The sequence below is a fragment of the Sceloporus undulatus genome, chromosome 2, assembly GCF_019175285.1.
Source record: "Sceloporus undulatus isolate JIND9_A2432 ecotype Alabama chromosome 2, SceUnd_v1.1, whole genome shotgun sequence".
Classification (NCBI taxonomy): domain Eukaryota; kingdom Metazoa; phylum Chordata; class Lepidosauria; order Squamata; family Phrynosomatidae; genus Sceloporus; species Sceloporus undulatus.
Genome location: NC_056523.1, coordinates 330166555 through 330194221, shown reverse-complemented (window position 1 = coordinate 330194221; position 27667 = coordinate 330166555). Strand labels below are relative to the sequence as shown.

Sequence of the window (27667 nt, the reverse complement as noted above, 5' to 3'; positions counted from 1 at the left end):
AGCTGCCTTCTGTTTATCTTGTCTTCTCCATTTAATTCTGATGGGTCATGTCTCCCTGTCCCTCCTCCTACAAGAAACACTCTTATCTTAATAATCCCAGCCAAGATGCCAATCTGCTTCAAAGTCCCAGTACCGTCCTGTGCTATGCTTATCCTACTTCCAAATGAGCAGTCCTGTTCTTCTCCTACACCTAGAGACAATGTGCAGCAAAGGAAGTTTCTTGGACAATGATCCCTTTTAGATGAGTTAATGGTGGGAGGGAGCATTTGGAGTAAGGGTTTGATCACCTGCCTTGTCTTGGCTTTGCTAGCAAGGCAAGGTAACACTGAGGCTAGTTAAAACTGTTTATTGGCAAGACATCTAAGGAGATAACCTCATAAGACAATAGCATTTTCCCTCCACCTAATGAATGGTGCACTGGTGGTTCAGCTACAAATAAACATCACAGACATTAATCCTTTAGGTTACATCCCCCAAAACCATCTCACTGTATCCCAAAATCCAATTCATTCATTTGAGGCATCCTTACAGGAGGTGGCAGGGAGGGAATGTAGGAAAAGCAAGGCAAGAGAGAGGTTAAGGTGGACAGGCCTAGCGAACAGGCCCACCAACGGACCACAGTGACCTACATGGCATCATTAAACTTGTACTTTTCAAAATATCAGATGACACCAAATGCAAGCTGGGTTCTGTGGATAAAGTAGTAATGTATCTCATTATATAAATACTTTAATTTTTTTCCTTTTAATTACAAGTAGCTTTTTATTCCAGGTAATGTGACCAACAAAGTACCTGTACATACACTCACACGCACACACACTCACACAGCCCCTGGGCTTTCACAGAAAGCTCGGCAGCAGCCGATCTAATGGAGGATTTACTACCTCATGGTGAAGTAAGGAGAGGAGGGGGCATGTATGCTTGGTCAGCCTAAGCTCAGGGCGAAGACTGAATCAGTTTTAGGAAATGCAATAAAAGGAGGTGGGGGTTAAAAATCCACTGTATAAAGATCAAAGAAGATTAAACAAAAATAGTTCAAAATGTACAAAAATCTGCCAGGAGACCAGTAGAAGAATCCATTTCCCCTCCCCCCAAAAAGAAAAGTTAACCCCCATTGCATCAAAAGCAGAAGAGAAGAATGTAGTCACACAATCTCTCTTGTTTGTATGTTTGAAAAGGAACGAAAATGTGGAGAAGAAAGGGGGAAAGCCACACGAGAGAGCCTCATTTTGGAAGAGTTATTAGCTCCAGAGACCAGCGTAATTTCCGTGGAGTCCAGATGGAAGGGGACCTCCTGCCACAAAGAGTTTCGTGCCAGACGAGTCGTAGCAGTGGGTGTAAACAGCATTTGGAAAGAAGCTGATGTCTGAAAAGTAATTCCGCCAGGTTTCATCATGATTCTGTTAAAAGAAAGCTCACGTCAGTTGGGGCTGCCATGCTCCATTGTCATGCTCCTTCCTGAAACTGGCCTGGAGATTGTTATTCCCAGGGCTGACCACTCCCAGAAGCATAACTTGTCAATGAAATGAGCAGGAACTATGAGCAAGTCCCACACAGAATTCCAAATTGTTTCTAACAGGGGGACTGGAACTGACAAAGGTAACAAATTTCCCCAAAACTTTATACTGTCCTAAGCATCTAGGGTTCAGGCTTAACTCTTCTGAACTGGTTATTTTTCCATTCTGTGAAGTTAACAAAAGTTAAGAACCTTCAGAGGATTGGTAGGAATCAGGTGGACTTCCAGATGTTCCCACCACTCCTCTCACTGATAGCTATAGTAGATAGAGAACCATGAGATTACCACCCCTGCTTCCAACTGCTTCTGCAGTTCCAGCACCTGGATCCCCAGAAATCTTGCTTGACTTTTCCCCTAGGTAACTCCCCTCCCTGTTTCTTTTTAAAAGCAACAATTGCAGCAAATCTACCTCTCTCTTTCAGCAGCCATAAGCTACTCACCAGCCAACCTTTGCCAGTGGACAACTTGAGAATTTCGCTTCCTCCTAATCTTGACGTACAGCAACTGTGTGGTGGCTTCTCATCCAGGAATCTTTGGGCTCGGATGTCGTAGAACAACAAGGAACCCTGTCCTGTCCCCACCGTAATAATGTGTTCGTAGAAGCTCACGGAGCGAATACCTGTCACAGAAGAGGGGCAGCAATGTTACGACAACTAGATTACGGGCAACACTTTTGTCTACAATTAGCAAAAATTGGTTCTCCTGACCTCCATAAGAGAATCCACTTGTCTCATATCAAGGGGGGGGGATAACAAAATGGGTGATTACCACTGCAAAGATGACCACTTGCAAGCAAGTCCTTAAAGCTCTGCACTATGCAACATAAGGAAAGAAGCAACCACTCTCTATGCAAAAATGCAGCTCAGAAAATTCCAGATAAATTGATAGCTGTAATTGATTCAATAGCAATGATGTGGGTGCTGGGAATCTAAGCATTTACCACATCTTCCAGTAGCATTTGGTGACAGCAATATTGCCATGTATTGCTCCACATCTTCTGCACTACCATGGCAGACTGAAACTTGATTTTCCAGTTAAGAGAAACATCATTCTCCTAGAAAGCATTTGAGGCTTAAACCTTTGATGTCAAAGGTCAGGCCCAGCAGATATTCTCTCTTCTTTTGCCTCTGGTTGATCAGCAAGATTATGTCTATACTGGAGCCAAAGGGCAAGATATACAATTGTATTCTGTTTCTTTGTTCGAAGATCTCAACTAATGGGACTGGTTGCATTTCAGCATCACAGAGAGTTTTGGTCTGCAGTTTTACAAAAGAAAGATGCCACCTGCAGAGGGGGGTGGAAAAACCATGGGTGTATCTTGTAACATAGGCCAACCTTGCAGTGCCATTTTGCAATTTATAGCCATTGAGTTCCTCACAATTCTAATCAAGACAGAATTAGGATGACCATCCCTTGAAATTAGTGGTCTACAGTTTCCACCAAAATCTGGGCAACAAAGTACAAGTTGAAAGAATTGTAAGAGATGGTTCAGCCAGCATTTGAGGCTTTTTTGTTCTTCTTCTATGTGGGGAGGATGATGATATGGTCACTATCTCACAACACTTTGACTTCGTCAACAATTTCTTCCCTGTTGGTCAAGATTAAGTGAAGTACAGGAAGCCTCCTTGTCCCTTCCCTTTAACCTCTGTGAAATGAGGCTGCCTTGCAAGTCAAGAATTTGTTGGACCTTCTATTGCTTCTCCAGTGGATAGGACTAAAATCATATAGCTGGAAGAAAATTTGGGTGAAATATGAAAAAATTTTGAATGGTCAAAGCAGTTCCAACACTGGAACAGAGAATCCTGGAGGTGGTTGGTTCTCCTTTAGTAGTGGAAGGTATTTCACACTCTCTCAGCCTCAGAGGAAGGCAAAGGCAAACTCCTTCTGAAAAAATCTTGCCAAGAAAATTGACTGATTAGGGTCTCCTTAAGTCAGAAATTCTAAACATTAAATCATTCATATTAATCCATAAGCATAAGTGGTACCTGGAGCTGGGGGGACTTTCTCCCATGGACACCCATCCTTCTCAACTATATTGAGCATACACTTCAAGACAGAGGTTAGTGCTGCTGTATTTTAAATACAGAAAGATACTCAACTGGAGTACAATGTTTTATTGGATCCTAGCAATACTGATTACATTCATAAGTGACTTGGGGAACAAGAAGCTGTTCAGAGGGTAGAACTGTAATGCAAAAATTATTTTAATTCAATAGGGAAATTGGCAGAAGTAGAAACAAGACATAATGAAGCACAAAGAGCTACACTTCAGGAAGGATGGCTGTCAGCAGAATTGCTCCTTCAGAATCAAAGAGCAAACCAACAGTAGTACTGTACATGAAAGAGTATGGTCAGGATATAAACACAATTACCCAACTGAAAGTCAGAATGCAGTGCTTATGCAAAAAGAACTGTCATCATACAGTGTGGAATCAAAGGAGGAATTTGAAGGCACACATACATACATACATACATACAAAATCTTTTCCCCACACTATTTGGAATACAGAAGATCTTGTGAGGAGTAACACCTTGCCTCCTGGGAGGACTGGAACATGTTCCCTAGGTACATGGCAGACACTCTATCACTGGAGAGGTACTGAGCTGCAAGTCAGGTAGGCTTCCAGCTGGATTATTTAGAGCAGACTTGCACAACTTGGCAGTAGGTAAGGGTCAAAATTAAAATAGGTTAAACTTTTTGGGACAGAGATATGTTTTAATTTAATTCCATCCTCCTCCTCCTCTGTTCAGCCCTCTCCTCAGGAGAAAGGCAAGTGATAGGGGTGCCTTTCCTATCCTCCTCAGGAAAAAGCCAGGTGGCAGAGGAGCCTTGCAGGGTGAGCATCTGGCCTTCTTCTTCCTCCTCCTTCTCTGTATGGCACTCTCCTCAGGAGGCAACCAAGTGATGGAGGAGCCTTGAAATTTTTCCACATCTTCGTGGGCTGCTCGAAATCCTTTAGCTGGCTGTATGTTGCGCAGGCCTGATTTAGAGGGACTGAATTACTGAAATGGGATGGCTGATTAGAATGTCATCTTCTAGCAGGGAAATGGACCTGATGGGATCCTACGAGATCCCTTCTAGTGTCTTCCTTGGTACTGTTATTTTCATTGGAATTTGGCATATGGACTGAGATATATAACAGCCATCTTGCTCTTTTCTAGATTATACTTTATGTACAGACACACACACACACACAAAAGAAAACACACCATAATGAATTTACAGATAAATGAGACAGCAGGAAGTCTAACCTATGTGCTACCAAGATACAGTTTATGTAAAATGGCCCTCCCTCCATAGCCTCAGGGAGAGAGAAGAACCTCTGGACTTGATCCCCTTCCCCACTGCTATTCCTTTATCTTTTTGTGTCATGTCTTTTTTAGATTGTAAGCCTGAGGGCAGGGAACTGTGTAATTAACTATTTGTAAGCCTCTCTGAGTGGGGTATAAAAACTCTGAATGAACGAATGAATAAAATCACTGTATTTTCACTGTTTTCTACAGCTCAGCAGTCAATACTATCCAGGCACACTCATACATATTCTTCCCCAACCCCCTTGAGGCAGGGTACCTGCTCAGTATCACAGATCCCTATGCATGAGTTTTACAGATTTCCAAAGTATTTTCACTAAACTTTAAATCCTTACAAAATCTCCATGGAGAAATATTTTGGTTACCAGGCAAATTTATCACAAAGAGTCCTTACCACTGCCTCGTTCCCTGGAACAGACGGACTTCACGTTGTGGGAAGGCTGCCTTGGGTCCAGGAAAGAGACATGGGCCTGAGATCCAACTGCATATACAGACCACTCCTGACCATAAGCCAGACACACATTCTCACGGCAATATGGTAACTTAGTTGACAGCAGCTGAAAGAAGCAGAGAAACAACAAACATACTTTACAGCTGGACAGAGCCTGTGTTAAGCAGTTTTAGAACATGATGCTAAGCACACTTACTTGGAAGTAAGTTTTACTAAACCCAATGGTATAATTGTAAGCATTCCAAAAAAGTATACAAAGAACTGGTGTCTTATTTGCAAACCAGCCAGAAAGTGTTATCCAAGTACTTCTGATCAATGGCCATCCAGTCTGCTTAAAAACTTCTGAAGAAGGAGACTCCATCACTCTCTGAGGCAGTGTGTTTCACTGATGAACAGCTCTAACTATCAGGAAGTTTTTCTTAATGTTGAGGTGGAATCTCTTTTCCTGTAGTTTGAACTTACTGCTCTGTGTCCTAGTCTCTGGAGCAGCAGAAATCAAACTTGCTCCATCCTCAATATGAAATTCATTCAAATATTTAAACAGGGCTATCATACTGGTATAAAACAGAGTTCCTCCTTTCCTTTGAAGACCTGTATTCAGTTTTCCCTGAAGGTCCTAAATTAAGGGTGGAAAGCCTGTGGTCCTCAAGATGCTGTTCTATTCCAGTTTTCAACATTCTTCTCAACATTCCTCTTCGGGACCGTCTCCTTCTATACAATCCTCCCCGCTCACTTAGATCCTCAGGGAGGAATTTGCTACAGCCTTATAAAAGAAGGCTGTCCACGACCTCCCAAAGGACTTTCTCAGCTGTTGCGCCCAGATTGTGGAATGGCCTGCCATATGAGATCTGTCATATTACCAACCTAAACAGCTTTTTAAAAGCTATAAAGACAGATCTCTTCTGGCAGGCCTTTCTGGAATAGTTTCTCCGGCCATCAGAAGAAATCTAAGCTCTCCGACCGCACTTTAGTCATGGTCTATAGTTTGCTATATAATTTTTAAAAAATTATTTTATTTTTATGTATTTTTTAAACTCTTATATCGTTTATTATATTTTAAGAGGGGGATTGAGGGTTTTGGAATACATGTTTTTTTAAATCTTTGTAAGCCGCCCCGATGGCATCTTGTAGAGGGGCAGGATATAAATAAATTTTATTATTATTATCATCATCATCATCATCAATATTGGCTATGTTCGCTAGGCTGCTGGGAGCTGCAGTTGAACAACTCCTCAAAGGTGGCATGATTCCCATCCGTCCTCTTAATGAAGAATTTTATAGGCAAAATGATGTTTTCATCCTGAATAAAAAATTAACTCCAGAATACAGCTCTTCCAAAATTTGAGAGTAGAGAATTTGCATGGTGCAGAAGGAAAAAGAGGACCTGATCAAGGGACAGTAGCGATAAATAATCTTGCCTGGCTTCATAAACAAAGTCTGCAGCCAGTGTTAGCTCACTTGCTTCTTCTCTCCTGCTGCCCAGTAGCTTCTACGCCATTATGTTTGAAAGAGAACTCTAATGTTGGTTAGCCAAGGAGATTAGTTAAGTCAGGATTTGTTTGTTTGTTTGTTTACAGAGTGCTACAAAGTTTGCACAGTCCTTTACACAGTACAGTGGTACCCCGGGATACGAATTGATCGCGTTACGAAATTTCCGGGATACGAAAAAGTTAGATTGGAAAAAACTGTTCCGGGATACGATGTTTTTTTCGGGTTACGAAATTTATTTCGGCACGAAATTCAAACGCAAAGCGCGGCTAGCGGCTTTCCAGCGCTAACGGAAAGCCTTTTCGGGTTGCGAAATGTATCGGGTTATGAACGGAGCGGCGGAACAAATTAATTTCGTAACCCGAGGTAGCACTGTAAATCAGAAAGAGAACTCCAATGTTGGCTAGCCAAGAAGATTAGCTAAGTCAGGATTAAATTATTTATTTATTTATTGAGCGCTGTAAAGTTTGCACATAGTAAATCAGGATCAGATGACACTATTGCTATCTAGCTGGGAAGCAAATCACCTTTGACAGCGTGTATTCTGCTTTCCAGAGGTGGAAATATCCATCCAGGGACACTGCTCCCAGCTCCTAGAAGAGAAGAGCATCATCATCAACTTGGTGAGCCTCAGAAAAAGCCATGCAGAACACCATTCAGCATTAAAAGTTAGCCAGAAAAACAAGTACTGTAGTTTATACTGGGAATTTCTAACTTTGCAACCTCAGCATGGACATCTCAATACTGACCAGCATCTCCTCCTAGCCTCCTACAACACAGAGAGTATGCCACTGGTGTAATAAAGCTGTTTTAAGGTTTACTTGAATTGACCGTTCAAAACATTCCAAAATCACAGACATTTCACTGCCTGCAGTAAGCCAACAAAACACAGAAAGGCAGCACTAGAAACAAAAATATAACTACAGGTGGGAATGGATGACCCACAGGTGCATATGTATACTGTATGAGCAATTCATTAAGGATCTAGAGTGCCCCAAGCTTTCATTTAAAATTAAAATACTTACAATAATCAACCTTCAGAATCACATGTACAGATCTGAAGATTGAATGGTATCTCTTATTTTTGAAACCAGTGCCTCATTCCACATCATCACTGTGTTAGTGAACAGATGCCAGATCACACCCTCATAGTTCCTTTTTCAGATGCAAGACAGAATCCAGCCTATCATTATGATTTGAGTCCCATATTGGGAGAAACACAGGATACGGATTAAATAAATAAACAAATAGAAGATTTTATTTTCCATCTTAGTCTGAGCCTGCTTCAATTTCATCACTGCTCCAAGTTCTGCAATGGAGACAAACAGCACAACATTTTTCTTATTTCTTTTCTTTTTTGGCTACACCTCAATTTGATGTTGTTGGGCACTGCCAAAGAGAATAAGCATTTTGGTATATAGTCGACCAGATTGATATATACTAGTCTAATATCAAAGAGTCAAAAAGTGGTTAAGAAAAAGAAGCTAAATGAAAGGAAAATAGGCTTTATGTAAAAAAATAAAAAAATAAAAAGGTATGCCAATTCCTGGGAAGATTCAAATAACTCCACTGCTGTGAACTCAGAATACAAAGACATTTGTGCAAAATTCTCTAAAAGCAGTCAGATTAAAAACTAGAAATGACCAGCAACACTTTTATCTTATTTCCAATACCAGGAATGGGAAAGTTATGATTTCCCCCCTTTGTAATCTTACCCACCTTGTTCTTGTTGTTATAAGCAAGAGCCCGGACCTTGCAGTTGTCTGGATTGGTATTTTCCTTGGGGATGTCCTTCAGAGCCCTGTGTGTTATGTGGGCATAGACAGGAACCTGAGACAAGTTGCGCCTCACATCACTCTTGGCCAGCACTTCATCTGTTACTTCCCAAAGCCCCATTGAACCATCTCGGGAACCTGCAAAAAGCAACATACCCAGGGGATGAATTAAACTTTAGTGTTTTGTTGACATCAAGTCTTAGGATGGAACCTATCTCTAAAAAAGCCAAGAGCTTCCTGTTCTGTACTACAATGTGTTTCTGCATCCAAAAAGTCAAGGCAGAAACATGACCTATCATACAGCAAGAGAAAAGAACGTTCCCAGCAAACAATGGGAGTGGAATAACAAAAGATTTGCACAAACAGAACACTTTCTGTAAGCACAAAGTTGGACACAACTGTCAAATTCAGAATTTTGTTCTTCTGGATGAAAGGGGGGGGGCTGAGTCACACAGCCATGATGAGGGAAAGGAAAGAAGGCTTCCATCATGAAGACTTTGTTTCTCCTCATGAAGGCGGTTGGGATTGGGGTCAAACAAAGGAAAGAAGGGAAGGGAGGTGTGGAAGGGAGAAAGAAAGAAGGAGAGAAGAAAAGAAAGAAAGGGGCGGGAAGGCAGAGGCAGAGGCGGGCGGGCAGGGAAAGGCGGTGTGTTGTGTGAGGAGAAAGGGAAAGAGGAGGCGGAGGAGGAGAGGTGCCTCGCCTGGAGCCAGCGCCACCGCCATGCTCACCAGCTTCACCGTGGTCCCGGTGGAGGAACCAGGAGGCTGCCAACAAGGCCCTGCTGAGGAGGAGTTGGAGGACAGCGGCGGCGGCCAGGGAAGGGAGAGCAGCCCCTAGAATAAGGAGCAGGAGGAGGAGGAGGGAGGGAGCCCAGTAGGTGATGGGATTCCAAGAGAAAGTAGTCCATTTATCAATAATGCAAGCATGGAGAAAGGAAGCATATATGATGGGGAAAATATGGCTCTTTTTGAAGAAGAAATGGATAGCAACCCCATGGTATTGTCTCTTCTTAATAAGCTAGCAAACTATACCAATGTTACTCAGGGAGTGGTAGACCATGAAGAAGATGAAGACACCAAACGAAAGGAAATCCAGGCTCCACGTATGGGCACTTTCATTGGTATATACTTGCCCTGTCTACAAAATATTTTAGGTGTTATCCTGCTTCTTCGTCTAACATGGATTGTGGGAACAGCAGGAGTACTTGAATCTTTCATCATTGTATTCATGTGCTGTGCTGGTACTATGTTAACAGCAATATCAATGAATGCAATAGCAACAAATGGTGTTGTTCCAGCTGGTGGATCATATTATATGATTTCCAGATTGTTAGGGCCAGAATTCGGTGGAGCTGTGGGACTTTGTTTTATCTGGGCACCACCTTTGCCGGGGCTATGTATATTCTTGGCACAATTGAAATTTTATTGAAATACATTTCTCCAAATGCTGCTATTTTTAATGGAAGTGAGGAGGCCACATTAAAACAATATGAGAGTGTATGGAACATGCATCCTTGTGCTGATGGCCACAGTAGTTTTTGTGGGAGTCAAATATGTCAATAAGCTTGCACTTGTCTTCTTGGCTTGTGTGATTCTTTCAATTATTGCTATTTATGCTGGGGTTATTAAAACTGCATTTGATCCACCAGTCTTTAGTATCTATCTTCTTGGAAACCGTACATTAGTTTAAAAAAAAAGAATTTTGCTCTTCTGCAACCTTCTAGGCACATGATGGTGAACACTGATAAAAATCCTAGAGAACAAAGAGGATATAAATACAAACTCTCAGAAGAATCAGACACAGGCACAAGGTAAAGTCACAGTCTTTGCAGATGATGATAAAACAAAATAGAAATAAAAACGTGCATCAAAATTCTGCCATTCCTCTACTGGTTTTACTACAGCAGACAAAACCCAACAAGTTCTCATTTTTGCCAGCTATTCTGAATAAAGTCAGTGTTGTTCAAAGGTCTGCTACTCATTCCATGGAAGTATTAACACAGCCTCACTTTGATTTCTAGACAACTGTGGTATATGCCAGGATTCAATGCCTACTCAACATGTGCAAACATGGTAGTAATTTCTGCAGAGAAGGCTAGCCAACCCTGCAAAGAACCCATTCCAGCTATGAGGTGAGGAACTTGATGTAGCAATGCAGAACCTGCACAAGGCATTGGTGGGTCTCCCTCCCATTTTGGAGGAGGAAACCTACTGGGTGACCTTGGACAAATCACACACTCTCAGCTCCAGAAAACTTCATTGAAAGGTTTGCCTTATGGTCACCATAAGTCAGAAATGACCTGAAGGCACACGACAACAGCAACAGCTGGATTCCAAGTAGAAATATAGACCCCCCCCTCCTGTTTCTCTGCAATCTCTGCTCCCAGGTGCTGCTGACAGAAAGAAAAACTGAAAGCAGAAAAAGATAGAACAGTTCCACCTGTTTTAAAGAAGTACTGGGATTGCTGTCACCTTCAAGCAGCTCCTGGCATTGATGGCTGGGAATATCTCTTAATGGCTAAGGCTGGTATGCCAATTATGGCCTTATCTAGAACGAAGATATTTTGTTTCTACAGGCTGAATATCCCTTATCTGGAGTTCTGAAATACTCCAAAATCCAAAACTTTTTGAGCTACATACTTGTACTGTATTTGCAAGGCTAAAGAGAGAAGTGCTAAGCACTACACTTTAATTCTTACCATTTCACAGATCCTCAGTTTGTCTCCAGTCTCACTAATGCCTATAGAAATGCAGATATTCCAAAATCTGGTTGTTGTTGTTTTTTTGAAACATAGAACACTTCTGGTCTCAAACATTCTGGGTAAGGAATACTTAACCTGTACTATAAATTACAAATTAGCTATCTTTGTGTAAATGAGCTTTCCAAAATTCTACAACAGTCTGCCCACCATGAAGCTCCACCACGGGCAGAAAAAGATTTGTTCATCTTAAATGACAGATTTAAAAAATAGATATCCATCCAGCGCCTTTTGAAAAAAGCAGGATGATTTAGAATGAAATTTGATTTTAATTAAACTCACTAAAATATACAATTATAACTTCAATAAACTGTGTAAGACAGTATTTACTATAGTCAAACATTCGGGTGAGAGGGTAGGGGGGAAATTTATAACAAAGAGGATGATAAGCAATTTTTTTTGTCTTTACTTGTATACATTGTAAATTCTAATAAAGACTATTTTAAAAAAATAACTTCAATAAACTATAACCTATGACTCTGTCAAATACACTGGGCCTCAAAGCTCAACATTTTTAAAATTTATAAGTGATTTCTCTGCAAACCCCCAATAGAAGAGAAAGCAACACCAGTTCTCAGAGTATTTGCTAAGTCAAAAGAGGGAAGAGGAAAAAGAGGAGAAGGGGGAAACCACTAGACCCTTTGCACAGACACAGCTAACAATTATGGCCTTCAAAATACATTTCTGAATCTCAGTCAGTTGTGAGAGAAGGTACAGTCGGACATGACTCTTATAGGTAAAGAGCAGAAATTTGAATTTTACCAGAAACGGCCATGGTGTCACTAATCCACGCAATTGAAAATATCCAGTCTTTATGACCATCCTAAAAAACATAAAATAAGAATCAAGATCTGAATCTCATATTTTGGGGGTTTACTATTTTTACAAAAGCAAAAGCTTTCCGTATTTGCATAAGCATCTGTCAGGAGCTGCATCTTGCGGCTTGCCTGCCATGGTTTGAAATGTTAACCCAGAAGGGTATAGCTTTATTTATTTGCTATTTACTTGTATTAATGTGCCATACAGTATTGCAGGAAATGATGGGGCATACAGTGGGGGTTTTATTGCTAGAAACTTGATCACATTCCTTTGTGGTTGAGGAAGAAGCAGAAGGGAGCTGAGCTTGCCTCAAAGATCCAAGGTCACTCTCCTTGAAACGCTGGCAGAAGAAGAAAGGAAGGGGCTTCATGTGAACCGGGAAAGAAAATAATGGGCCTGAACAGACAGGCCAAAATAAAGCTGTTTAAATGATATATGTGGCCTAAGAAGCCAGAAGCCACGCCAAAGCCATGCTCCAGTCCTAAAGACTGGAGCGCAGCTTTGGCAGTTTCTGGCCTCTTAAGATGTATGTATCATTTAAACAGCATATCTCCAAAGTGACCCTAAGCAACTTTATTTTGGCCTGTCTGTTCAGGCTCAATGTTTTGCTTTTGTATCAAATGAGAAGATAGCTCACCAAAGATTTGAAATTTTATGTGCTTTAATTATGCTTTGCTAATGCCTGCTGTTATGTTTTGTCACCAAATGTCTCTGGTGTTTATCTCTAGTTGGTAAATAAAGGTTTTCAGACCTTTACTACTGAAGCCTAAGTTTCTGAACGAAGGGGTTACAGTAACTTAACAGCATCAAATGAAGCCACTTTTCCTTAAACCAGCATGCTCCCCCCCACCCCCCAAAAGCAAGGATACCTCATAAGCAGGGCAATCTTGTATTTTTATATTGGATCAGGTATAGGAATCATGGGATCCTCCTGACTCTGTTGGATCACAACTCTCTCACCTCCAGCTATAGTCGCTCGGCCTCCTGAGACTTGCATCCAACATAATCTGGAAGACAGCATTATTCCAGCCCCAGACCTAAAATCGGTACACAGGAAGTCAACCAAATCAGATACCCTTCCAAGTCTCAGCTTGGAAATATTAGTAACTTGAAGCAGGATATGTAAAAGACGCTGCCACACCTAGCACATGATAATTAACTAAAAGTCCATGCACATCTTTGCTATACAGCGGAACTTACATCTCCTACACAGACAGGATCGAGGGTAGGCAGACGATAAATAGCAAGGCTGTTTGGGTTGTCCCCTCCCGTTGCCAAGAGAGTCCTTGAAGGGTTCAGTTCAATGGCATGAATGCCACAGCCCTGCTGGTTCACCATGTCAGGTTCCCGGTCCTTCAGAATGGGAATCTTGGTAATCTGGCCAGTTTGGACATCAACTACAAACAACTAAGAAAGAAAGAAATCAACACCTGTATCAGAAAGTTGTAAAAAAAAAAACACGTCCTCCTTCCTTAGGCTGAATGGAGGAAGAGTATATTAAGGTCACAGAGCATTCAACCAAGGCTGCTGGGATTACTAAATTATAGGATAAGAAACCATCTAGGAAAGCTAAGAATCTGTATCTATGCCCATCCTATTATGTCGATGTGATGCTAATCAGTCTTATAAGGTAGCAGCGAGGACTGTAACAAAAAAATTCAAATCAAGTTCTGGTAAATTTTGGCTTGTTTAAAAATAAAAGTGAAATCTTCCATGAGCATAGAGGCAAGGAAAAGGAAAGGTCCATAAACTCAATGCTAATTAACACCAAAAGAAACCAACAGCTTGCAATGTTCAGGGCCCTAAACAACCAGCCCCTTTGCATTTCCTGAAGGTACATTAACAATACTAGCATGCAAAGTCTTTTGTAGTCCCTGCAAGTCCATATTAGAGAAGGCTTGCAATTATTTCTATTTCATAAAAACAATGATGATGCAGCACACAGGGACTTGCTCAAAGCCATACAAGTTCTGCCATGTCTGATCTGACCCCCTCCCTGGACCACATCTTCAGAACTGAAATGTTCCTTTTAAACATTAACTGTCCCAAACCTTGAAATGGAGAGAAGACATTATGCTGTAGACAAGTGATGATCATTTTTACCAACTAAGAGGAGAAGGACTTTAAAAGTGCTGATTGCTGTAAGGCATCTGCAATTCAGAGAATCAATGCTCTTTTTTGACAGTGTCTTAAACATACATGAAGACCCTGATCTCAAATGAAGCCATTAGGAACAGGACTGGAACTTATGAAAACTTGAGATTAGTTTTTCTCTTCACCTTAACTTGACTTTCTTGGGGTCATCTCCATTCAAAGCATAAAGTGAACTAACATGAAAACTCAGAAACTTTTCACTGCACTCTTGATCATTCAGGCAATTAAAAATATTGGTGTCTTTAAGTGTTCAAAAGAAGCTAATGCCGCCCTGGTGGCGCAGTGGTTAAATGCCTGTACTGCAGCCATTCACTCACAACCACAAGGTTGCGAGTTCAAGACCAGCAAAAGGGCCCAAGCTCGACTCAGGCTTGCATCCTTCCGAGGAGGGAGCTAAAATGAGTACCCAGACTGTTGGGGCAAATTAGCTTACTTGCTAATTAGCTTACTTGCTGTTCACCGCTATGATCTTTGGAATAGCGGTATATAAATAAAACAAATTATTATTATTATTATTATTATTATTATTGAAAGCAAAAAAAGTGGAATTTTCATAAGCTACTGCAACAAACAAGGTTCATACAGATCAACTCTGTCCAGCTACTTTTCCATAGCTCTAACTAAAGAAGAAACAGCAAGAGGATGCATGTAGGGGCTGGGATGTAACCACGTTAATAAGTTGTATTCCCTGCACCTCGACCTCTCCAAGCTCTAAGAAAAATAAAGAAATAATTTGCAGTGGCCTACAAAAACAGATGTTTTATTCTAAAGGGACACCATGAACAAGAAAAGCAATCATCAATCATAGAAAGCTCTTTCAGACACACTGCACTTAAATCCCACCAGTTTCTGTGCTGCTTTTCATACATATTGATTTTTCTGTGATCATAAATGCTAGAAATCTATGTCCAAGAAATAAGAATTAGAAGACCCTACGGCTATCGAGTATTGTCTCTGGGTCTTGCATGCCCTCTGTCAGAAACAGGCCCCACAAGCCATTTTGAGTACAGGCTCCATTAGTAGACAGAGATGGTGGAATCATAGAAATACTGTGTATATAAGAGAAGACTCACAGCTGGCAGGTTGTAATTTCAAGGTCTTAAAAGCGATGGCAAATCAACCATTCCAGTTATTTAAGGATAGAAGGAGCAGGCACCGCATCCCTTACCACAGTGCCTCTGAAGAGCCAGAAGCAAGGGTGGCTACCTTGTGGCCTTCTGGATATTCCTGAACTGCAACTCCCACCAAAAGGAGACACCATAGCCCAGGGCTTCCCAAACTTTGGTCCTCCAGGTGTTTTGGACATGAACGCCCCCTAGCTCATGGGTCAGGAATTCTGAGACTTGAAGTTCAAAGTATCTGGAGGACCAAAGTTTGGGAAACACTGCCATAGCCTTTGGTGAGGGATGATGGAAGTTGCAGTTTAGCAATATATAGAGGGGCCATGTGGCTGACCCTCTCTAGTCAAAAAGCAGAGAAGCATACCTTTCCCAACCCTAATAAAGAAGTATGAGTAATCACAGTGGCTACAGAAGCTGCCCATTACAACATTTCCACTGGCTTCCAGTCTGTTTCTGGACATAATTCAAATACTGTAGGCTATATTTCAGGGGAAGGAACTGGCAAACCTTGCCTCTGAAATTCATGGGATTACGTGCAACTTGAAGGCACACATATAGAAAGGGTTTAAAATGCTGAACTGCAGAATTTTTGAACTTCACACAATCTTATACTTAACACACAATCTTACTCAGAAGTACATTTCAATGTCTTTAATGCAGCTTACTTCTGATTTACTAAAAATAGTTTTATTACTCTTTAACAAAACTCTAGAGTGTTTTACATAAAACAATGATGCAAATATAAATAACTGTCTGTAAGGCTAAACACTTGTGTAAGAGTGCTTAGGACTGCAACCTTAAAGTGGTTAACTATGGCTCCATGACCCAACCTTTGTTTGTTTTTTGTCAAGAACTCTTTTAACTTAGAACAATGACTAACATGCTGTACACAGATATCGCAAATTCTTTATCCACAATCCCCAAAGCCTATGACATGTAAAGCAGCTGTAAGTTAGTTCAAAATATCATACAGATCTTGTTGCAATTTATTGCTGACATCTGAAATGAAATTTAGTGAAAACTGCAGAATGCTACAAAACTTATATCAGCTAATAAAATTTCCCTTCCATTAGTCAAGGAGAAAAACAAAGCATAGGCACAATCACTGAGCCAAGAATAAACACAGACATTTTATCAGCTTCTCTGACACCATTCAGACATACATTCTTTGATCATCCTAGCTTCAGTGCTACGTCAGGATGGAATGACACTTTTCAATTCAGAACAATTAAAAAAGAAACAGGGAACAAAGCAACCAACATAATTCTCCTCACAGGCCAGTATATGAATTAAGCCACACAGATGCTGTTTCCTTCCTTCACTTCCCTCAACCTCAAACTGTGTATTTGAGCTACATAAAGCTACGTAAGGCTTAGGCTCTTTAGTCCAAGATCACCAATGAACTTCAAATCCAACATGCATTTCTCCTAACACTAACCCAGGGTAGTAATCACGCAGCTCTCCAGGTGTTGTTGGATGCCAAGTGCCAATGTTTCTAGCCACCTTACCCAGTGCTAAGGGATGCTGGGAGTTGCAGCTCAACAACATCTAGAGGAACATGTACTCACTTTTCAATGGAGAAACAAGTAATTTAGTAAAATAGGCACTAAATGAACAGGGGAAAAGATAGTTAGAACTCTTCACACAGAGCCATTCAATCAGTCAGCAAAACCACTTTAATTTATATGTATCACTCCAAATTAAAGCAGCAGCTCATTCACAGAAGAGAAAAATTGTGATGAAGTAATTCCCCAAAATCATATGCACCTAGAATGACTTTGTCATTCACAAGCCATCTTGCTGCCTAAGATCCTTCTGCCTCAAAGATATCAAAGACTATCTGTATCTAAAGCAAATTGCTCTACCCTTATGCTATGAGTTTCTCCTGAAAGCAGTTGCAATCGTACCTGTCCTACTAGGAAAAAACAATCCAGCTATAAGACTACTGCAAATCCCCATAAACAAAAAGTGTAAAAAGGTTTGTACAGATATGCAACCAGTGCCAAATAGACGTGGATGACATTTTAATGGGATTTTCTGCTTTGGTCCTTCCCACCCCTAGTATTTGTACCCACACAGTTACCCACGAGAAGTACTGTGAAGAAAATTAAGGAAACAAGAGACTGGTACTCACCGTGTTGCATTTTGTCCCACACACCACTTGCCGGTGATTCAGCCACTGAGATGCAAACACTTTATTAAGGGTCCCAAGATGAAATTCTCTTTCCTTTAGGAGACTTGGCAATTGCTGGGCTGCATATCCATGCAACAGTCGGTGGTAGCTGGACTCGTTCTGTATCCGCACCTCTCTTCCTTTCAGGTAGCACACCAGTGACCTTTTAACAGGGGGGAGCCGCTTCCTTTTGTGGACTGAGTGATCCCACCCATACTGTGGGAAAATAGGAACAGTATAGAGAAGAGGATCTTGAAATGATTCTGTTTTAAGCTACTTCTAGAAAAGGTTTGGTTACTGTAATGTCAGGACACAGAAGGCAAAAAAGCATCTTTCACTGGAGAAGATCAACAATATGCATGACACAATAATGCCTGCAAGAGATTCCAGCTCAACATTAGGAGGAACTTCCTGACAGTAAGGGCTGTTCAACAGTGGAACAAACTCCCTGAGAATGTGGTGAAGTCTCCTTCCTTAGAGGTCTTCAAACAGAAGCTGGATGGCCATCTGTCAGGGATGCTTTGATTTAGATTTCCTGCATGTCAGGGGGTTGGACTGGATGGCCCTGGCGGTCTCTTCCAACTCTATGATTCTATGACCTTTAACCAGTGTTGCCTTCCCCATCAAGAATTCCCCAGGCTTCTTGTTATATTCAGAGGCTCTGTTCTAGTCCCCCCCCCCCTGAACTTCAGAGGTTAAAAGGGGGGCTCCTGATTTCTGGCATACTCTTTCTCAGACATATTTGTATGGAAACTCTGCGTTATTTTAGGCATCTAATTAATTTTTTGTCATTTTCCTGTACATTTGATGTGCTCCAGCTTGCCAGTATCCCTCTTAAATTGTGGTGCCCTGAGGAGGACATAGTATTCCATGTCAGGTCTGACCAAAGCAGGATAGAGTGGCACTATTACTTCCTCGATCTGGACACAACATTTCTATACCTGCGGACGAGGATCATATTGGGTATTTTTAGCTGCTTCATCACACTGTGCAATTTCAGTAAGGAGAAATACAAGGTATTACACTTAGGAAGAAGAAATTAAAGACCCACATATAGGATTGGTGACACCTGGCTTGACAATAGTACGTGCAAAAGGGATATAGGAAGCTTAGTGGACCACAAGCTAAATGTGAGTCAACAGTGTGACGCAGCAGCTAAAACAGCCACTATGATTCTAGGCTGCAATACCAATAGAAGTATAGTGTCTAGATCGAGGGAAGTAATAGTACCACTCCATTCTTCTTTGTTCAGTTCTGGGCACCACAGTTCAAAAAGTTTATTGACAAGTTGGAGGATGATCAAAATGGTGAAAGGTCTGGGAAGCATGTTTAGCCTGGGGAAGAGAAGGGCGGCATGATAGCTATGTTTAAATGTTGGAAAGGCTGTCATACTGAGGATGGCGTGAGCTTGTTTTCTGTTGCTCCAGAGATGAGAACACAGAGCAATGGATTCAAACTACAGGAAAAGAGATTCCACCTAAACATTAGGAGGAGCTACCTGATGATAAATGCTGTTTGACAGTGGGATACACAGCCTGAGAGTGGGGTGGCATCTCCTTCTTTGAGGGCTGTTTTTAAAGAGAGGAATTTCTGAGGAATTGTAGACTGCTTTGAAAGTTTCACTATAAATAATAAATGTTTATAGAAGCAAAGGTCACAGGCTGCCTTAAGGAAGCTACCCAAGTTAAATCAAATGTAAGAACACAATTGAAGTCTATCATGAGGAAATACCCCAAAGCATCTGAAATCCTAACAAACTTTTTTGTTTGTTAGGATTTTTGTGTCCAGAAGGCAATGGCAAGAAGACTGTTAGAATATGCTTTTGGTAGAAACTTCTTAAGGAAATTATCAGTGAATCTCTTAAAATAAGCTATGCATTCTTCAAGTAGTACTTAAGATTAAATTGTTGAATAAAACATGGTACAGCTGTCTATATGCCTTGAATCTGACTTTAGCTGCATTTGAGAAACCGTCTCTTGCATAACATGCAGGAAAGACAACTGTTTTCTGTCACTTTGCCAGAATGCAAGCCTGCAGTTTAAAAGCATGTGGCCCATTCAATTTGTTCGTTATTTGGGATCTAAAATTACTTGCCAGTGATTTAAAGCATCTGAGAGCCAACCGAAAGGAGAAAGATGTCAAAACAGTATCAAATTCTTTCTTAGGGGAACTAATGTAAAAAAGAAGGGGGCTTCACTTATTACTATGTGAAATCACAGTATGGAAGCAAGTAAGCTCAGTTTGGGAAACAGAAGATGAAGCGCCTGCTCGGCATCAAAAGCCTTTGCTTGGGTGGGTCTTTCTCAGCATTACTGTATTTTGGAAAAGTCAATAATATTGGTTAGCATGTCTGAACTCAAACAAACAAACCCAGCTCCTGAGAAAATTGTTCTCTCTAGTTATCTGATGTTACAAGGTTTGTTTGTTTTAATAGATAGATAGATAGATAGATATACTGCTCCTCCTCTGCCACACTTTCATTTTGAATTGTTTCATATGAAATTGTGGACTAAAGTAGAAAAAGTTACTTTAAAGATGGTCTCCAGAGCAGAAAGGCATGCTCACAATTTTTAAACTTTTGTGTCATTCATGTATGGCCCAGTTGCCACAAAAGCATCAAGCTTGATCTCCATCATGGGGGGGGGGGATTCCTCCCACCGGGCTGTTTAACTGCAATTCCCATCAGCCTTGGAAGACACAGCTGACAGTATCCCTGCATCTGCCTTTTCCTTCTTAGTCTGAAGGCACTTTCAGTCCAGGGAAGCTGTATACACTGGTCCCCCGGGTTACGAAATACCCAGGTTACGAAATTTTCGGGATACGAATAAATCCCATAGGGATTTATTGTTTCGGCTTACGAAGGTTTTTTCGGGTTACGAAAAAACCCCGCCGCTGTTTCAAATGGAGCCGCGGCGCAGCCGCGGCTTTTTCCCCATTAGCGCCTATGGGCTATTCGGCTTACGAAGTATCCCGGGTTACGAAAGCGGCGGCGGAACGAATTAATTTCGTAACCCGGGGTACCAGTGTATCCAGAAGCTTCTCTTTGCAGGTCCAATTTCTAATTATGGTGGTATGAAGAACTTTCAGTCATGGGAATCTTTAATAGCAATATCACCCAAGTGCTTCTTTTTCTATGTCCAGTTTCTTATTAGGATTGTGAAAGGTGGATAGTGAAGAACATTTAAGACTAACTGAAAGAAAGAAGTTGGCAGCATGAGCTTTTACAGATATGAATCTATTTCCTCAGATGCATTTGGTGGAGTGGAAAGCCAGGGACAGGCCTATCTATATATGCCATGAGTATGTGGGAATGTCCATTCAAATTCAAAATCCTTTGTGTATGGAAACGGAGTGGCAAGTCCAGTTCTAAGGGGGCAGGAGACTTTAGTCTAGGAAAACTCATGCTGCCAACATCTTTCATTCAGTTGGTCTCCAAAGTGCTCCAAGATCTCTCCACAGACTCAGTGTCTAGGGGTCCAAAACACACTGCTGACCCAATCCAGTTTGAGACCCCTTTAACTGCCCTGGGAAGTCTAGTCTTTTGGCTCTGCTGGCACCGAGTGTTTGGAGCTTAGGCCCAGGGCAGCCCCTGCCGCCGCCCCCTTCCTTCTTCCAGGGGCTCCCAGGGCTCCTTGCTAGGGATGCAGTGCCCCTTCCTTCGCTGCCCAAAGGCAGGCTGGTCCCCACCTGGCCCCTCCCTGGGCCGCCCAGGCCTGGCCTCCTCCTGCTGGCCCTCCGCTTGCAGCCCCGGCGGCGAAGCATGGAGAGCAGCGGGAAGGCGAGAGAGGCTGGCCTGAGTCGGTTGGAGGGGCCCCTCCGAGGTCCGAACCCTGGCAGGCGGCCCACGAGGCCTCCTCCTCCTCCTCCTCGGGCACAAGAAGGGCCAGCCCAGCCGCTCCTCCTCCTCCTCCTCCTCCCTGCCCTAAACCCCGAGCCATCATCCCAGGGCTGCAGGCTGTCTCTGGCCCGCTGCCTCCCAGGCTTGGCTCCTCTAGGGATGCTTTGGACGTCTGCTCCCAGCAATCCCAGCAGCCAGGGATTCTGGGGGTTGCAGTCCCAAACATCTAGGAAGCTTTAGGCTACTTGCAGGGATTCCCAAACGCCGGCCTTCCAGGTGTTTAGAGGCTCCCAGAAGCCTCAGCCACCTTGGCCAGTGACCCGGGATTCTGGGAGCTGAAGTCCAACCCACTGGGCTTGGAAGGGTTTGGGATCACGGCTTTCGGGAGCAGCTCTTCCCAGACTTTGGCTTCAGAGGGCTCCTTCTGGGCGCCTGGGATCCGACAGACGGAAGACCTGGAGGACCAGAGTCTGGCTGCTTTGGAGGAAGAGGAGGAGAAGCCAAGGAGCCAGCGCAGAGCCCATCATCCCCACTGCAAAGACAACCCTCCTCTGACAGGTGACCAGGGCAAAGCGCCCTGAAATGGAGGACAGTCCAGGAAAACCCAGGATGCAGTTTCAACAAACACACACCTTTAACAGCCAGGGCTCCAGGCTGTGGAATCCTGGGATTTGTAGTTTGCTGCGGCACCAAGGGCTCTCTGAGAAGGGCGGATCCCTTGCAAAACTGCAAATCCCAGAATTCCACAACATAATGTTTTAAAGTGTTTTAAACATTCTTTTTAAACTGTGCTTTATCCATTAACATGCCATTTGTTTTAATATTGTCGTAATTTAAGTCTGTTTTAATGCACTAATTTTGTATGTTTGTAATTCTGCTTCTTTTAATACTGTAAGCTGCCACCCTGAGTCCCACTTTTAGGAAAAGGTCAGGAAATAACAACAGTAGTAGTAGTAGCAGCAGCAGTAACAGTAATTCCATGGCCATTCAAGTTGTGTCAAACTGTAATATTTCTGCAGTGCAGATGCAGCCTTAGAAAGACTGGGTTAACAATCCCAACCGCATTGACACTTCAAGTGTCACAACAATTAAAAACGGCGTCCAACTGGATTATTTCTGCAGTGTGGATGCAGCCCTAGTACAGAGGTTTTGCGCACTGGACCCTGCGAGACCAGGGTTCGAATCCCAGCTTGGCCATGGAAGCCCATTGGGGGACCTTGGGCAGGTCACACTCTCTCAGCCTCAGGATGGCAATGGTAAACCCCCTCTGAAGAAACTTGCCATGAAAAGCCCTGTGATAGAGTCACCTCATTACTACTACTACTACTACTACTACTATTATTAAAATCCATCAGTGATACCTTTATTGGACAACCAAAATGCACAATATACTTGTTGTATGTTGTGCATTTTGGCTTGCCAATAAAGGTATCACTGATGGGTTTTTGTTTGTATTTGTCACAAGGCCAACACAACTCCCCCGGCATGTTTTCTGTGTGATTGTTGTGTTTGCTTATATCCTGCCTTCCTCCCAAGACAGGGACTCAAGGCGGCTGGCAAATCTGAAACAGTCCGAGGTAAACTGGTATCAAACATTGAAAATACAAAGTTTAAAAAACAAACAATTCAAACAATTAAAAACATTACATTATTAAGATATAAAAAGTTAAAACTCTTGAAAACACAAGCGCAATAGCATCCGTGTCAATACGCAAAGGCCTGGCAGCATAAAAATGTTTTGTCTTTTTATTATGAAATAAGTAAACAAACAAACAAAAAGACTTTGAGAATCATAGAGTTGGGAAAGACCTCAAACCAACCCCATTTTATGGAAGCACACAACAACAACAATAACAACAACACTTGAAGGGCCTTCTCCTCTGGCTGACTCCAAAAACCCTCCTCTGCCAAACGTTGTTGGTGTTGTCTGCCTTCAAGTCACTTCTGACTTGAACCTATCACAGGGTTTTCTTGGCAAGTTCCTTCAGAGGGGCTTTGCCATGGCCATCCTCTGCGGCTGAGAGAGTGTGACTTCCCCAAGGCCAACCAGTCGGTTTACATGGCTGAGCCAGGATTCGAATCCTGGCCTCCAGAGTCATAGTCCAATGCTCGAAATGCCACACCACCAGGCTGGCTCCTTGTCCACTTTGACAATGTATTTACTGGAGCTCAATCTGGAATATTTTTGTTTTTATGCCACACACAAATGTATGCATATTCAAAATTTATATGTGCGTATGCACACACACACACACACACACACACATCTTAGCCAGTGTGGCCTAGTGGTTTGAGTGTTGGACTCAGATTCTGGAGACCAGGGTTTGAATCCCAGCTTGGCCATCGAAACCCACTGGATGACCTTGGGGAAGTCACACTCTCTCAGCCTCAGAGGATGGCAATGGCAAACCCCCTCTGAAGAAATCTTGCTGAGAAAACCCCATGAGAGGTTCTCCTTTGAGTCGCCATATCAAAATCGACACACAGAGTAAGTCCTCCTTATCTATGGACTATATACCCACGGATTCAAGCATCCATGGCATGAAAATATTCCCCAAAAGTATAAATTCCTAATGGCAAACCTTGATTTTCCATTTCACAGAAGGGAAACCACTTTGCTATGCCACTGTCTTTAATGGGACTTGGATTTTGTGGGGTTTTGTGGGGTTTTGGGGCTACGTGGCCATGTTCTTGGTGCTTGTTTTTTCCAGGCAAGCGTTCTCTGAAGATGCCCATAGTTAGCCACAGATGCTGGCGAAACGTCAGGAAGAAACTCTTCTAGAACATGGCCACAAAGGCCAAAAAACCCACAAAAAAGCCATGGATGCCGGCCATGAAAGCCTCTGAATCCATGGGTTTTGTTATCTACGGGGGATGCTGGAACCAAACCCCAGCGGATACCAAGGGCCACTGCGTAGCTGCCTATCTCCTCCTCCAAGAAGGCCCTTCATTAGTCCCCCAACTCACAAAGGCCTGGCAAAGGCCCCCAGATCCACCTGAGGGCAGGAAAGTGGGAGAGGGCAGCCATGAGGATCGATCTCCTCGGCTCTTGTCTTTCCTTGTTTTGACTGAACTGCTTTGAAGCGCCTTTCATCGGCTGAAGGGCCAAAAGCTTTTTGAACGGCATCTTACTCTTTTAATCTCAGGGGCAAATGGTTTCAAAATCACAAATCGGTCTTTAATGCTCCCTTTTTGTATGTTTTCATTTTCTTTTGTCCTTTCCCATCATGAGCTGCTTTGATTCCTTGTTCTTTTGGAGGGGAAGCGGATACAAACTCTATCATCTGGGTCTTTTCACTAAGAGCCCCTTTGAGTCTCCTCTTTTGGATGCTGTCTTGCCCTTTCCGAGGCTGAAACACTGTGGCCCCAATTCGTCTCAAGGGAAGCAGAACACAAACAACGTCCTCTTCTCCCTTTCCAACACTGAGACCCAATCTTTGTTTTGGGGGGAGGGAGGGGGAGAAGAGGAAAAAGCAGGATACACATTAATTATTGTCACTGTTGTTGTTATTATTATTATTGTTTACTATAACAATAGTGTGATTACAATAATAGTATAAAATATAATGACAATTGTTATTGTGTTTACTATAATAATATTGTGATAACTAATAATAATAATAATATAAAATATAATAATTATTATTGTTGTGTTTACTCTAATAATAATATTGTGATTACAATAACTATAATGTAAAATATAATAATAATCATTGTGTTTAGTATAATAATAATAATAGTAATAATATGTGATTACTATAATAATATTATTATAATTATATTTATTATTATATTATAAAATGTTGTTATTGTGTTTAGTTGTAATAATATGGATTACTATAATAATATTAAATTATTGTATTTTCTGTAATAATAATAATAATACTATTGTGATTACTATAATAAAAATAATAATATAAAACATAAATAATTATTATCGTGTTTCCATCAATAATAATAATAATAATAATAATAATAACACTCTAAGCTATTAGCTGCTATTCCCAGGCAAAGGCCCTTCTTCCTCCCGTCAAAGGGGGGCCTGGGATGCCTCTATCCCGGACTTCTTCCCGGACAGCCATATTTTGGGGAGGGGGCTCTTTCTTTTCCTCCCCCCCCCCCCCCCCCCGAGGAGTAACGGCGAGAATAACGGGAAAGTAACGCGGGGTAACGGCGCCCACCTGCTCCCCGCCGACCCCCTCGGAAGGCTCCCCGGGTGCCCTCCGCTTCCTGCTAACTGTCTTCCTGGCCATCGCGGGCGCGGGGGCAGGCTCCGTCGCGGCCTGGGCCCGGGCCCCGCATGGAGGCGGAGGGGGCGGCGGAGGGAAGTGCCGCCCGGCGACGGAGCATGGGCGCCGCCTCCTCCTCCTCGCCTTCTCCTCCTCTAGTCTTCCCTCTCTTCCGCAGACTAGGCCCAACCGGGCGCCGCTCACGACACTTTGCGACAGGCGGCGGGAGGCCTTGCTTGACTCCGGCCGCTTACTGCGCACGCGCTACATGCGGTTGCCTAGCAACGGGAAGGAGGAGGAGGAGAAGAGGCGGCGGCTCAAGCACCTCTCGCTGACGGAGCGTTGCTAAGCAACCGGAGGAAGGGGTAATCAATTATTCTAACTCACGGAAACGTCCCTCAGCAGCTCATTGGCTAAAGCGGGCGTCGCGGTTCTGCTCTATGGAGCCCCCTGCAGGGACTTTGGGGAACGACAGGCTGCCATCCCTCTGGGAATGCTGAGGCCACTAGTCACTCTTTGAAACTTAAGTCCAAAGTCCACACTGCAGAGATTGTCCAGTTTGAGAGCGCTTTAACTGCCCTGGCTCAGTTCTAGGGAAACTCTGGGGACTGTAGGGAGTATAAGTAATAATAAGGATAAGTAATAGTAAGTATAAGTATGAATGCAAGAGTAATAATAAGTAACAATAAGTAATATAATAAAAGCAATAAACAATAAGTAATAAGTAACCTAATAAGTAATAATAAGTAATCTAATAAATGTAATAAATATTAATAAATAATAATAAGTAATAAATAACCTAATAAGTAATCTATTAAGTAATAAGTAATATGTAATCTAATAAAAGTAATACATAATAATAAGTAATAACAGTTAATAAATAACCTAATAAGTAATCTAAGTAATCTAATAAGTAATAATAAGCAATAAGTAATCTAATAAAAGTAATACATAATAATAACAAGTAGTAATCTAATAATTGATCTGATAAGTAATAATAGGTAATAATAAATAATATAATAAAAGTGATAAATAATAAGTAACAATAAGTAATAAGTAATCTAATAAATAATAATAAGTAATCCTATTAATCTATTTTAATATTCTAACAATTTAATTCTGTTAACAACTTATTTCTTTTATTTGCTGTCAATTTCTTCCTTTCAGTTCCTCTCAAAGGTGCCAGAAGACCTCTCTGAGTACTGATGATACAGACTGACACGGCTATATCTTTGAATAATAATAATAGTAGTAGTAGTAGTTTGTTGTGGCACCAGACATCTCTTGATGGAGAAGGCTAAATGGCTCACAAAACTACAATTCCCAGGATTCCCTAGCACTGAGCCGGGGCAGTTAAAGCAGTTTCAAACCGGTTTATTTCTGCAGTGTGTTTTGGACTCGGGAGGAATTTTGAGTACGACTAAGAAGCACGGATTTATATGTATCTTGGTGTTTTTAGCTTTTTATTTTGTAATGTTGTACATTTTTCTTGCATGCCCTACATTTTTTCAGTGCCTTGGCCTCCTTTGCAATTATGGCATCCTGTCACCCTGCGTTAAAACAGTGTCAAACTGGATTATTTCTGCAGTGCAGATGCAGCCTCACATACTAAAACAATGACTCTACTTTGGAATCCCTCTGGCTGCATCTGCACTCCAGGAATAATCCAGTTTGACACGGTTTTAACTGCCATGGCTTGATGCTAATGCTATGCAATCCTGGGATCTGTAGTACTGCAAGATATTTAGCCATCAGCTCTGCCACCACAACAAACTACAAATCCCAGGATTCTTTAGCACTGAACCATGGCATCCTGCATTAATTCTGTATTCATTCTGCAATGTGGCAGCAGCCTTCGTCATCATTGCAACCCACCTTCCTTCCAGAAGAGACAGTTGGCCTCTCTGTCCACGGATTCTTTATCCACCGATTCAACTATCCACAGCTGGGAAATGTATTTTAAAATCTGTCAGTTCCCAAAAGCACACCTCTATCATCCCATTTTATATAAGGGACACCATTTTATTATGCC

The 27667-nt window shown here is 42.1% G+C and overlaps 1 protein-coding gene across 1 annotated transcript; it reads right to left on the bottom strand.

The window, feature by feature from the left end:
- Positions 1-331: 331 nt before the first annotated feature.
- On the bottom strand, positions 332-25868 carry DCAF12 (DDB1 and CUL4 associated factor 12). Its single transcript, XM_042451850.1, has 9 exons — positions 25588-25868; positions 17530-17784; positions 13321-13527; positions 12064-12124; positions 8487-8680; positions 7295-7360; positions 5223-5385; positions 1957-2135; positions 332-1400 (listed from the first exon to the last, which is right to left on the bottom strand). Exons 1-9 carry the CDS (start codon positions 25657-25659, stop codon positions 1242-1244), a joined length of 1356 nt encoding a protein of 451 aa, XP_042307784.1. The 5' UTR covers positions 25660-25868; the 3' UTR covers positions 332-1241.
- Between the last annotated feature and the right edge of the window lie 1799 nt (positions 25869-27667).

Bases quoted from the DNA above. Each gene is read 5' to 3' on its own strand.
- DCAF12 (XM_042451850.1), bottom strand. From the start codon at position 25,659: ATGGCCAGGAAGACAGTTAGCAGGAAGCGGAGGGCACCCGGGGAGCCT. The intron at 12,125-13,320 runs GTAAGTTCCGCT...TATGTTTTTTAG, and splicing joins ATCCTGTCTGTGTAGGAGAT to GATGGTCATAAAGACTGGAT. The intron at 5,386-7,294 runs GTGATTTGCTTC...TGCTTCTTTCAG, and splicing joins CAGAATACACGCTGTCAAAG to CTGCTGTCAACTAAGTTACC.